General features: G+C 41.6%; 1 protein-coding gene and 1 non-coding gene across 3 annotated transcripts in view; both read left to right on the forward strand.

Moving 5' to 3' along the window:
- The first annotated feature begins 967 nt into the window (after positions 1-967).
- On the forward strand, positions 968-1,040 carry trnam-cau. Its single transcript has one exon. It is a non-coding gene; the product is annotated as a tRNA-Met (tRNA).
- Positions 1,041-1,191: 151 nt separating this feature from the next.
- The window catches only part of fbxo31 (F-box protein 31), a 92,439-nt gene continuing 80,665 nt past the window's right edge, over positions 1,192-12,965 (forward strand). For both annotated transcript variants that reach the window (XM_039763538.1, XM_039763539.1), the window contains exon 1: positions 1,192-1,721. In XM_039763538.1, the coding sequence (XP_039619472.1) occupies positions 1,289-1,721 (433 nt within the window). In that variant the 5' untranslated portion in view covers positions 1,192-1,288. The remainder of the gene's footprint in view (positions 1,722-12,965) is intronic.

Below are 12,965 nucleotides of genomic sequence, written 5' to 3' on the forward strand. Positions count from 1 at the left end.
TTATTACATAGTATCTATACAATAGTTATTTAGATTTTTTACAGATATTAGTGTTTGTAGTGTTGATCAGCGAATTTTGCCAAAGCATTATTTGCAGCGAATTTGCTGCGTTCGCCCTTGTTCCTCGAATTATTTACTGATAATTCGGCCGGATTAGGTGATTTTTTTACCCATGGTGCGTGTGTATATATATATATACTGTATATGTATGTATGTATGTGTGTGTGTGTAGGCATATATATATATATATATATATATATATATATATATATACAGTATATATATATATAAGAGAGAGAGAGAGAGAGAGTTAGGGACAGATAATATATATATAGTGAGAGAGACATTGTACAACATGACAAATCCAAGTAAAAATAGGATTGCTGACGTACAGATGCTATTTTGGTAAACAATTTATCACTAAGCGACTCATAGACCCGAGTTCGAATCCTGCTCGGATCAGACAGCGGCTTTTAAGAAAATACAGTATTTCTAAAATAAGCCAATAAAAACTCTTAAATCACCAAAGAGTGCTAGAGCTGCATCTTAACAGTAAACAGTTTATAAACGTTATTTATAAAATAAACTTCAATCGTCAATGTAATTGTTTCACGTAACTATTATTACGGTAATTTGTATATATCCAGTTTTTATGCGATTATAGACGTTTATTCTATATACAGTACATAACAACTGCGTATGCATTTTATACTTCTTAGTTAAAAAAAAATAACCGAATAAATAAACAGCACGATTAAGCCTAAAGCCAGTAACGAACGATCGTCATGAGATTGGGAGGCTGGCAGAAAAGCAGCGAGGATAATGTAATCGATCAGTTAATTCTTTTCTTCACGGGCTGTGATTGAACTAAACTTTAAATTCATGACAGAGATACGAGCTGCGACTGAACCGAGGTTTAACCGGTACCAAGAATTACCAAGATTTGTAGGGGGGTAAAGATGCAGGTGCCTCGTTAGCGCAGTAGGTAGCGCGTCAGTCTCATAATCTGAAGGTCGTGAGTTCGATCCTCACACGGGGCACAAAACATTTTTTGATTTTAAATTTCGTCTTTAAATGACGACATATTATGTCCGGCTTAAATCGTATAACAGACCTTCCTGGCTTAACTAATGTTATCTACCATTTCCCAGCATTCTGTCTTGTAACGACGCTGCCCCTCGTGACGTGACGCACGTCCGGGCGCAGTACGTTCGCACGCAAGCATAACACCTGCGTTGACAGGCAGGCTGGGAGTGCTGATGTAATGTTGTTCCAGCGGTGAGTACGGATGGCGGTGTGCGCCAGGCTTTGCGGAGTTGGACAGTCGCGGAGATGTCGGAGGAGGCAACGACAACAGAAAGGCGACCCTGACTCAGATCCTGGACTCGAGCTGGATGACGACGATGAAGAAGAGAACGAGGGGGTGATGGACGAACGGATAGTTATTAAACGACAGGATGCAAGCAAAGCATTGGGTAAAGCAGAGGTATCAACGGCTCCCGTGTCATCTGCCTGTTCTACAAGTGCAATCCTCAATGGGCTGCCGAACCGTAACTCGCAACACAAGGGGTCGTCCCGTTTGCTGGATCTGCCACCAGAGCTGCTAGTGGAAATCTTTTCTTCCCTCCCTGGGACAGCACTGCCCAACCTGTCGCTGGTGTGCAAGAAATTCCGTCAGATCATTAACACCGAGACCATCTGGAGGAGACGGTGTATAGAGGGTAAAATAATGCCGTAAATTTTTTTTTTAATTTTTTTTTTTTATTGGGCTCTTTTAGTTCTTGTGCTTGTCTTATTTTCAGACCTTTTTCTTAAACATTAAGCATTGACATTACGTCCACGTAAAGGTAATGCTGTTTGGAGTAGTAAACTCCTTGGTTTTTATTTTGCTTTAATATGCTCTCTTTATCGAACGTGGGTAAAGACAAGTGAGAAATGCTAAGGAAAAAACTGAGTTTTTGATCCTTGCTGGAGTGTGTTAAAAGAAAAAACAAACTTAACACATGGTGGTTCAGTAGCAGTTGCTGTGAAGAACACTTAAAATGCTCGTTTTGATCAGTTGAATTCTCTGAAGTCAAGACCTGTAATGTGAAATGGAAGATAGTGTGCATGGCACATATAGAATTGATAATTGAATCATGCTTTTATTGCCAGATTATAAAAACCCTTTTGTTAATCTCGCTTTAAACTAAATGATGCATTTCCTTTAAAAACGATTAGCTGTTCGTGCGTGATATAGTGTAAAGCTACTTGAAAGTAGTTCAAAGCTCTTATAACTGGAATAACTTGTTCAAAGTGAAAACAGCCTTTCCATTCCTTATTCTTTTGCGAAAATATTATAATTCTGTAAATCCGGTTTGTTTTAAGAACGATTGAACTTCTTGGTTAAAAGAAGGTCTTGGTTTATATTTCAAATAACAATTTAAGTTGGCATAACCAGCACATTTGTATGCCTGATTATTCAAAGCATAAAACGCCTGTACTGTTACTGATTATAAGATTGGAGTGAAGTAATTTATTTATTATAATTTTGCATGCCAAATTATACATGCCCTATTCTGGGATATGGTTTAATATTTCATAAGTTTATACAAAGTATTTATCAAAGTTCCATATATCTACATTCATTATTCAGAACTCTTAACAAGTAATGTGTGTATAAAATGCATTTCTTTTTTGCCTCATAGAAATTGAGGTGCAGGTGGGTTATTATATGCATTCCAGTTTCATTCCTGTCCAAGTTATTTGATTAAATGGTCAGATTTGCATGAGCATGCTGAGAGATAAACTGGTATCCTCCTCTGGGGTTTCGCCTTGTCACAGATCTGCATGGAAAAATGCAGATTCTAAAATTATTGAATATGCTTGCAACGTTTTACCATTTAATATAATTTGATATAAAATGGCTTATAAATTGTTTTGTGTGCTTTGTCATATAAAGGAAATATAGATGGATTTTATTTAAATAGTTATTTGAAAGATTTTCAGAAAATTAAAATTTCATATATATATAATATATATATATATGCTTATTTTTGCAAAACAAGTTAATTTGGTTAGAATGAAGATACTGATCGTTAGCTCACATGTTCGTTTCTTTAACTTAAGTCAGCTTCAAATGAATATTGTCATGTTTAGTCAGCCTCAAATGAATATTGTCATGTTTCTTTGTTACCTACTTCTGACGTTCATTTTATTAACATTCATTGTTTTGTGATGAACGTTTTCAGTGCTGCATGTGGCATTTTCGATTCACTGTTTAGCAAAGGCTAGAGCTTCTTTTCACGGTAACCTCATCCTCACAACCTTGAGTTTGCAGAAAGCATATTCCAAATATATCTGAAAATGGGACAGGGAAATTTTCTATTGGACCAAACAACTCTGTTGGCTATGTTCTTGTAGCCAGCATTTTAGTGTGCACTTTCACACTTCTTTTTGGTATGTTGCCTTTTATATTCATAGATGATAGCCTCCCACTATTATATTTTATTCTGTTTTTAGTGAGCTACATTTTTTTGTATGAATATGTGCTATATAAATAAATGTTGATTGATTGATTGATAGTGACAATTGAGTAATTTGACTATAGTTTGTAATGGCCGACCCCTTACCCAGCCGGCAGCTACACTATCAAGACCTGTGGCCTGGATGAATTACTGAGGCGTACCTACATATACCAAGCCGCACCTCTAACAAATATTTTCCCCCTCAATCAATGGTTTAAACACAAGCACACAAAAGCAGATATGTAAAATAGAAGTATAAATAAATTAAATGAAACACAATAAAAAAATGGCAATTCCTCATATATATAGGAATAATAATATATATATTATATATATATATATATATATATATATATATATATATATATATATATATATATATATATATATATAGTGGTGGATTGCCGGCATTTCACTCCGGCCCTCAACCCCAGGCCGCCAGGAGGAGCTCTCCCAAAAGCATGATCATGCCCCAAGTTCCAGCAGGGCATCATGGACTATGTAGTGTTTGTACACAGCCCTGCTGGATACCTTGGGGGCCACCAGGCGTCGCTGTAGGGGGGCTCGTAGGCTCTTATGTGCCCTATGACCCGGGAGTGTGTCACGGTCATGTGACAGGAAGAAACGACGTGCTCCCGGGTTGAAGAAAGGGACTATTTACCCTGACCCGGAAAGAATAAGGACTTGTGGACTGTTGGGCAGGAACACCTCCGGGTCAGGGAATATAAAAGGACTGTGGGAGCTCCCAGACAATGAGCTGAGTTGGGAGGCAGGGTGGCTAAGCGTCTGGGAGTGGAGGATTGGTTTATTGTATTTGTGATTTATTATTGGAGAATTGTGGAGAGGAGCGTGCTTTGTGCACACAATTATTATAATAAATAATTATTAGGACTTTTATCTGGTGTCTGACGTGTGGTCCGAGGGTACAAGGATGCGAGAAAGCACTTAATTCTGTCACAATTGGCGTAGCTTCGGCAGGATTCTCTGGCCGTCAGTTTGGCAGAGGACCTGAATTTAAAAAAAATTTATTGTGGACAGTATATCCCAAGAAGACAGCGTCGACACACACAGGTAAAATCGCCAGCAACCCGATTTACCAAGGACGTCATGGAGAAGAAGAAGACAAAGCAGAGCACCAGCAGCAGCGGAGGTCTAGCGCTTGGCATTGCCTGCGCTCAAGACGAGCCATGGAGCGGCTATGCTTTTCGGGAGAGATTCCCGGAGGAGGACGTCTCCGATGAGGTATTTACTTGGGAATCTTTTTAATTTAACACATGTTGTCCCGTGTACATACCTCCCAGATGTCCATCCAAAGGCTCCGCGGGAGGCAGGAGACATACCCGAAGGCGATAGCGCGCTCTCGTTCAGGCAACCGAGTAACCTGAAGGACTTCCGCATTACGGGTACCGTACAGAATAAGGGGACACAGAGTGACGCGGGCCCGCGGTTAATTAGTAGCGGGTGCCAAGTCACTACGAGCCCTAGCGAATGTGGTGTGATGACAGAAGGCGGTGGAAGCACTGATCGTACCAGAGCAGCTGAAAAGTGCTGTCTCGGAGCGATGCGGTGCTGAAGATGCCGCCTCTGGTTTCTTTAAAGTCAACGGGAATGCAAACAGCAAAGAGGCTCTCTTTTCCCAATAGAGAGACTCAAGCTGTGCGCCGACCCCAGAGTAAGCAGGAGATCCCCGAAATACACCGTGGGTCTCCTGACAAGGTGGAAAAAAGGGCGGAGAACAGCGAGGCGGCCAGAAAACCCTCCTTAGCGGGGGAAAGGGTGGAGCTGACAGAATTCCCGAGATGTTTCAGGTCTCGGGAAGAGAGACAACCAGGAGGATGTCGGCGGTGCTATAACTGTCGGCAACCAGGACACGTGTGGCTAGATTGTTCCCGGAGGACAGGGGAGCAGAGGGATAGAAGATACACCGTTCCCCCAGGGTTCGCCGGGAGGTTTAAACAATACAGCCAAGGTCCGGATGACGCGTCCTCCTGGAGGAGGACGTCCCTCGCGGGGATCGACGCTCTGCCCCAGTTGTCGTCGCTAAGGGGGGGAATACTGTGGTGGATTGCCGGCATTTCACTCCGGCCCTCAACCCCAGGCCGCCAGGAGGAGCTCTCCCGACAGCATGATCATGCCCCGAGTTCCAGCAGGGCATCATGGACTATGTAGTGTTTGTACAGTTTGTACAATTATTAGGACTTTTATCTGGTGTCTGACGTGTGGTCCGAGGGTACAAGGGTGCGAGAAAGCAATTAATTCTGCCACTATATATAGATATATATATAGATATATATATAGATATATATATAGATATATATAGATATAGATATATATATAATAGCAAAATAACCGCGCTTCGCAGAGGAGAAGTAATGTGTTAAAGAAGTAATGAAAAAGAAAAGGAAACATTTTGAAAATAACGTAACATGATTGTCAATGTAATTGTTTTGTCACTGTTATGAGTGTTTCTGTCATATATATAGCATTGTTTCTGAACATGCTCATCAGTGAGGCGACTCCTGTGCGCTGTTTTGTTAGTCTTCATGACTGAGAAGAGCTTCTCACACAGATATGTGGTACCAAACATACACAAGGTTCGAGCCGCATGTAGACGGAGCTGGAGCATTTCTGTGGGAATTGAGTGAATAAACTGTGCGGTCCGTACAGTATCGTACTTTGCCTTCAGTGTGCCATTACACTGCAGCTCAATCACCTCCATCTGAATCTGCACAGGTGCAGTTTCCACATCGACGGCAAATGGGTTGCGAAACAACTCAAAATTCTTTTTTTGTTCTTCAAAGTCACCAAAGCGCAGTGCGAACTCAGTGCGCAGTGCGCTCAGTTTATCAGCAAAGTGCGTATTTGGGAACACCGTTGTGTCGACTTGGTTCAACATTACTTGGCAACAGGGAAAGTGGGGCAAGTTGCACTAGTGCATTTGTGTTTCCCATAAAAGTAGCTTCACTTGAAATCACTTTGTGATTTTGCACGGGTAAAACGTCTGCTGAAGTGTCAGATTCTTCTTTAACTCTTCTGCTTTCTGTATCTTGTGCATTGCATTCAGGTCTTTCAGGTTATCTTGATGTTTTGTCTCATAGTGCCGTCTTAGATTAAATTCTGTAATTACAGCCACATTAGCTCCACAAATGAGACACACGGGTTTACTGGCAATGTCAGTAAACATATACTCAGCCTCCCATCGGTTTTTAAAGGCTCTATGTTGAGAATCACCTTTTCTCTTTGGCATTGTGTGGGCTAGCTTCGCAATAACTTGCAGCATCATAAGCTAGACTTGATTAACGCGTAAGTGTTGCAAGGCAGCTAAAGCGCTGCATTATGGGATCTGTAGTTTATTGTGTTACCAGCGCTTCATATCCCCAGGCCATTAATAACAATAATATAGTATATAAAATGATCTCGCGGGCCGGATATAATTACACACCGGGCCGGATGTGGCCCGTGGGCCTTGAGTTTGACACATATGGACTAAATAGAAGTTGAAAAGAAATATTTTTCAATGTGATCGCGCAATTCAGATCGAGTTGACGCCACTACAGTACATCGAGCCAGCGCTATTGTGGTTTTGCCTGTGTGCCTCAATAAGTTACCCTCCCCTCGCTCTTACTTTTTTACCGTTCATCTAATGAATACACTGAGTATGGCTTTACCAAAACAATCATTGATCGCGAATAAAGTATCCATTATTCATGAAGGTTCAATTGGTGATCTGTCTTTCTACGTTAACTGCATATTTTTTCATACATCTCAAACCAAGGGGATGCGAGGCTAAAATGAATCGAGAAGCGCGCGTACATACTTAGTGCATCCCCTCTGGAATCGAGCCTCGGACGTCGGCGCTAGAGGCAAAGGCTTTACTATTGCGCCACGGCGTGTGGTTTGTCTATTTGAGCGTAGTAGTGTAATTCGTTTTTTGTTCAGCACTCTTTGGAACTGTTGCTTTTTGTCAGTTCACGTGAGCCGCTGAATATGGTTTTATATGTCACTCGCTCGCTTCTAATTGTTTCGCTGCCTTCTTAATTATATAATGCATGTTTTCTTCAGCGCTTTTTGTAGCTCTTCCTGGTTTTCTACGTAATGCGTGATTATGTGAGAGGCGTGATGATGTCACATGAAACTCCGCCCCCCACGGCTTTCGAGCTCAACTCCATTACAGTAAATGGAGAAAGATAGCTTCTAGTTATGACCATTATGCGTAGAATTTCGAAATGAAACCTGCCCAACTTTTGTAAGGAAGCTGTAAGGAATGAGCCTGCCAAATTTCAGCCTTCTACCTACCCGGAAAGTTGGAGAATTAGTGATGAGTCAGTGAGTCAGTCAGTCAGTGAAGGCTTTGCCTTTTATTAGTATAGATTTATGTATATTTATATTTTTATATATATGACACGCGCGACAGACAGACAGACAGACAGAGAAAGACACACACACACAGGCGACAGACAGACACAGACATAGAGGCACGTGCTTAAGAGACACACACACGCAGGCCCGCGAGAGAGAGACACACACACACACACGCGCATTGTTGCAATGTTACTTTTCTTGGTTGTTTGTTAAATTACAGATTTTTCAAATGTTCATTTTTTCCCCTGTGCTTAAAACTCATTAAAAAAAGAGTTTTTAGTGAGTGGGTCATAAGGCTATAGCGCAAATTCTTGCAGTGTTAGTTTTCTCTGTTGTTCAAGGTTTTCTTAGTGTTATTCAATGTTTTTACATTTAGTTTAGTATTACGCTGTGCTTTCTATGGTATAGCTAACTACTGTATATTTGGGCTTAAAAACTTAAAAAAATATATATTTACGTACAGTTCATACGGTCTGGAACGGATTAATTGTATTTACATACAATCCTATGGGGGAAATTACTTCGGTTCACGACCAAATTGGGCCGAGTTTTGGAACGAATTATGGTCGTGAACCGAGGTTCCACTGTATTAGATGGATGGATGGATGGATGGATGGATGGATAGATAGATACTTTATTAATCCAGTATGCGGCAGTCCTGTGGGCGAAAATGCCTTGTTGATGCTAGAGGTCAGAGGAGAATGGGCCGGCTGATAGAAGAGCAACTTTGACTGAAATAACCACTCGTTACAACCGAGGTATGCAGCAAAGCATTTGTGAAGCCACAACACGCACAACCTTGAGGTGGATGGGCTACAACAGCAGAAGACCCCACCGGGTACCACTCATCTCCACTACAAATAGGAAAAAGAGGCTACAATTTGCATGAGCTCACCAAAATTGGACAGTTGAAGACTGGAAAAATGTTGCCTGGTCTGATGAGTCTCGATTTCTGTTGAGACATTCAAATGGTAGAGTCAGAATTTGGCGTAAACAGAATGAGAACATGGATCCATCATGCCTTGTTACCACTGTGCAGGCTGGTGGTGGTGGTGTAATGGTGTCGGGGATGTTTTCTTGGCACACTTTAGGCCCCTTAGTGCCAATTGGGCATCGTTTAAATGCCACGGGCTACCTGAGCATTGTTTCTGAACATGTCCATCCCTTCATGACCACCATGTACCCATCCTCTGATGGCTACTTCCAGCAGGATAATGCACCATGTCACAAAACTCGAATCATTTCAAATTGGTTTTTTGAACATGACAATGAGTTCACTGTACTAAAATGGCCCTCACAGTCACCAGATCTCAACCCAATAGAGCATCTTTGGGATGTGGTGGAACGGGAGCTTCGTGCCCTGGATGTGCATCCCACAAATCTCCATCAACTGCAAGATGCTATCCTATCAATATGGGCCAACATTTCTAAAGAATGCTTTCAGCACCTTGTTGAATTTAAGCATAACCCCTTGAATTGTATTCCACAAGTGATGATATAACGTAACATTTTATTTGCCTTCTTGATCACTTCTGCACACTTTCTTGCTGCAGATATTGATGAGTCTTGGATCATTCTTATAAGGGGCACTTTCAAGTTTCCCATATCCCATTGTATATTCAGATCTAACATTTCCACTTTCTACATGTGATAACTTACACTTACATTAAACTTAATCTACCAAAAATCATCTCAAGCTTTATGTTGTCGAAGTCCCTATGTAGCAATTTAGCCGATTTAACATTATCTGTTCTTCCACCTAGTTTGATATCTAGAACACATTCTCGTCCATATCATTTATGTATAATAAAAAGAGCACAGCCCTATTAGGATGTTTTCATTTAAACAAACTCTTCAATGCTGTTTTTCTATCAACATGTCTTTAAATCTGTTTTTGTTAGGTTTGTAACATTTGCTATTTCTCTGTCTCTCTCTCTCTCTGTCTCTCTCCCTCTCTCTATCTATCTATCTATATCTCTCTATCTCTCTCTCTATCGCTCTCTCGCTATATATATATATGTATATATATATATATATATATATATATACACACATCATTAGCTGATTAAAAATCTTGCCAAAGAGTAATATTTAACTGATGAGTCACATCAATTCAAATTTTAAATGCCATAAATTACTGGCGCTTTCATTTTCAAAAATCACCCTACTCTTTCACATTTGTCCAAACTTTCGACAGCATGCCTTTTAAAATACAAAATGCATGTACTTTTACTTAATTTTCCATATTTTGGTTGTTATACTTATGAATATTTTTTGTATTAAAAAACCAAGGGAATGACACAAATTGTGTTTGCATATTCATATTCAGCAATTTAAATATGCTGTTTTGTCTGTTCTGCTAACTTTGTGTCTATAGAATTGAATGTTTTTGTTAACACTGTAAACGTTGTATGAATAAGGAGACATGTTTTGTAGATAGATAGATAGATACTTTATTAATCCCAAGGGGAAATTCACATAATCCTGCAGCAGTATACTGATACAAAGAAACAATATTAAATTAAATAGTAATAAAAATGAAAAAAATTAAAATAAAATTAATGTTAGCATTTAGTCCCCCGGGTGGAATTGAAGAGTCGCATAGTCTGGGGGAGGAACGATCTCCTCAGTCTGTCAGTGGAGCAGGACAGTGACAAAAGTCTGTCACTGAAGCTACTCCTCTGCCTGGAGATGACACTGTTAAGTGGATGCAGTGGATTCTTCATGATTGACAGGAGTTTGCTTAGTGCCCGTCGCTCTGCCACAGATGTTAAACTGTCCAACTTTAATCCTACAATAGAGCCTGCCTTCTTAACAAGTTTGTCCAGGCGTGAGGCGTCTTTCATCTTTATGCTGCCACCCTAGCACACCACCGCGTAGAAGAGGGCACTCGCCACAACCGTCTGGTAGAACATCTGCAGCATCTTACTGCAGATGTTGAAGGATGCCAACCTTCTCAGAAAGTATATTCTGCTCTGACCTTTCTTACATAGAGCATCAGTATTGGCAGTCCAGTCCAATTTGTCATCCAGCTGCACTCCCAGATATTTAAAGGTCTGCACCCTCTGCACACAGTCACCACAGGGTCCATGAGGGGCCTAGGCCTCCTAAAATCCACCACCAGCTCCTTGGTCTTGCTGGTGTTAAGGTGTAAGTGGTTTGAGTCGCACCATTTAACAAAGACTTTGATTAACTTTCTGTACTCCTTCTCCTGCCCACTCCTGATGCAGCCCACAATAGCAGTGTCATCAGCGAACTTTTGCACGTGGCAGGACTCCGAGTCATATTGGAAGTCTGATGTATATAGATTGAACAGGACCGGAGAAAGTATAGTCCCCTGCGGCGCCCCTGTATTGCTGCACACAATGTCAGACCTGCAGTCTGTCTGTAAGATAGTCCACAATCTATGAAGCACTAATGTTTTATTTTGGAATCAACAAATGGAGCATCTCATTTCATTGCTGGTGTGGACAAGCCATATAGCCAGATCATCTGAAACTTGCCATGACTTTTACTTAGTATAACTGTTGTTAGCATTGTCAGTGTGCAATTTCTTGACACATCGCACAGTCCTATAGTCATAATTGTGAATGCATTCATGGTTCCCCCACAAGCCCTGGTCTCTATAAACCAGTTTGAAAAAGGATGCTCAGACGGACCTCTGTAAACCTGTTCATTGCAATTGTAAAATGAATGCAAAGTCTATGTTTCTTTTTAGGGACTGCGTAGGACACTATTAAAAATGATTAATCTCACAGTTATTTAGATAGATAGATGCTTTATTAATCCCAAGGGGAAATTCACATACTCCAGCAGCAGTATACTGATAAAAACAATATTAAATTAAAGAGTGATAAAAATGCCCATGCTCATCCTGCCCACTCCTGATGCAGCCCACGATAGCAGTGTCATTGGCAAACATTTGCACGTAGCAGGACTCCAAGTTGTATTGGATGTCCGATGTATATAGGCTGAACTGGACCGGAGAAAGTACAGTCCCCTGCGGCACTCCTGTGTTGCTGACCACAATGTCAGACCTGCAGTTCCCGAGAAGCACGTACTGAGGTCTGTCTGTAAGATAGTCCACGATCCATGCCACCAGGTGTGAATCTACTCCCATCTCTGTCAGCTTGTCCCTAAGTAGCAGAGGTTGGATGGTGTTTAAGGCACGAGATAAGTCCAGAAACATAATTCTTACACCACCACTGCCTCTGTCCAAGTGTAGGTGTAGGTGTAGCATATAGAAGATGGCATCCACCGCTCCCATCTTCTGCTGGTATGCAAACTGCAGAGGGTTAAGGGTGTGGCGGACCTGTGGCTTCAGGTGGTGAAGCAGCAGCTGCTCCATGGTCTTCATCACATGTGATGTCAGAGCGACAGTCCGGAAGTCATTTAGCTCACTAGAACGTGATACCTTTGGGACTGGGGTGATGCAAGATGTTTTTTATAAAGCCTCGGGACTCTCCCCTGTTCCAGGCTCAGGTTGAAGATGCGCTGTAGAGGACTCCCCAGCTCCAGCGCACAGGCCTTCAGCAGTCGTGGCGATACTCCATCTGGACCCACTGCTTTGCTGGCATGAAGTCTCCTCAGCTCTCTGCTCACCTGGGCTGCAGTAATTGTGGGTGGGGATGTCTGTCCTATGCTGGTATCTGCAGAAGGATGGGTGGAGGGTGCAGTACTCGGAGTTCAGAGTGGGTTAGGGTGGTCAAACCTGTTAAAGAAGTTGTTCATTTGGTTTGCTCTCTCCACGTCTCTCTCGATGGTGGCACCCCGCTTTGAGCTGAAGCCAGTGATGATCTTCATCCCATCCCACACTTCCTTCATGCTGTTATTCTGCAAATTCTGCTCCAGCTTTCTCCTGTGCTTCGCCGCCTTGAGCTGGACTTGGAGTTCCTTCTGTATGCACTTGAGCTCATGCTGATCACCGCCTTTAAAAGCCCTTTTCCTCTGGTTCAAAAGGCCCTTGATGTCACTTGAAATCCATAGCTTGCTTTTAACATAGCGTACTGTTCTTACTGGAACTACAATGTCCATACAGAAGTTGATTTAATCACGTCTTTTAAATATTTAACCCTTGTAACGAGACAAAAACAGAGG

This window comes from Polypterus senegalus, chromosome 9 (genome assembly GCF_016835505.1).
Source record: "Polypterus senegalus isolate Bchr_013 chromosome 9, ASM1683550v1, whole genome shotgun sequence".
Taxonomy (NCBI): Eukaryota; Metazoa; Chordata; class Cladistia; order Polypteriformes; family Polypteridae; genus Polypterus; species Polypterus senegalus.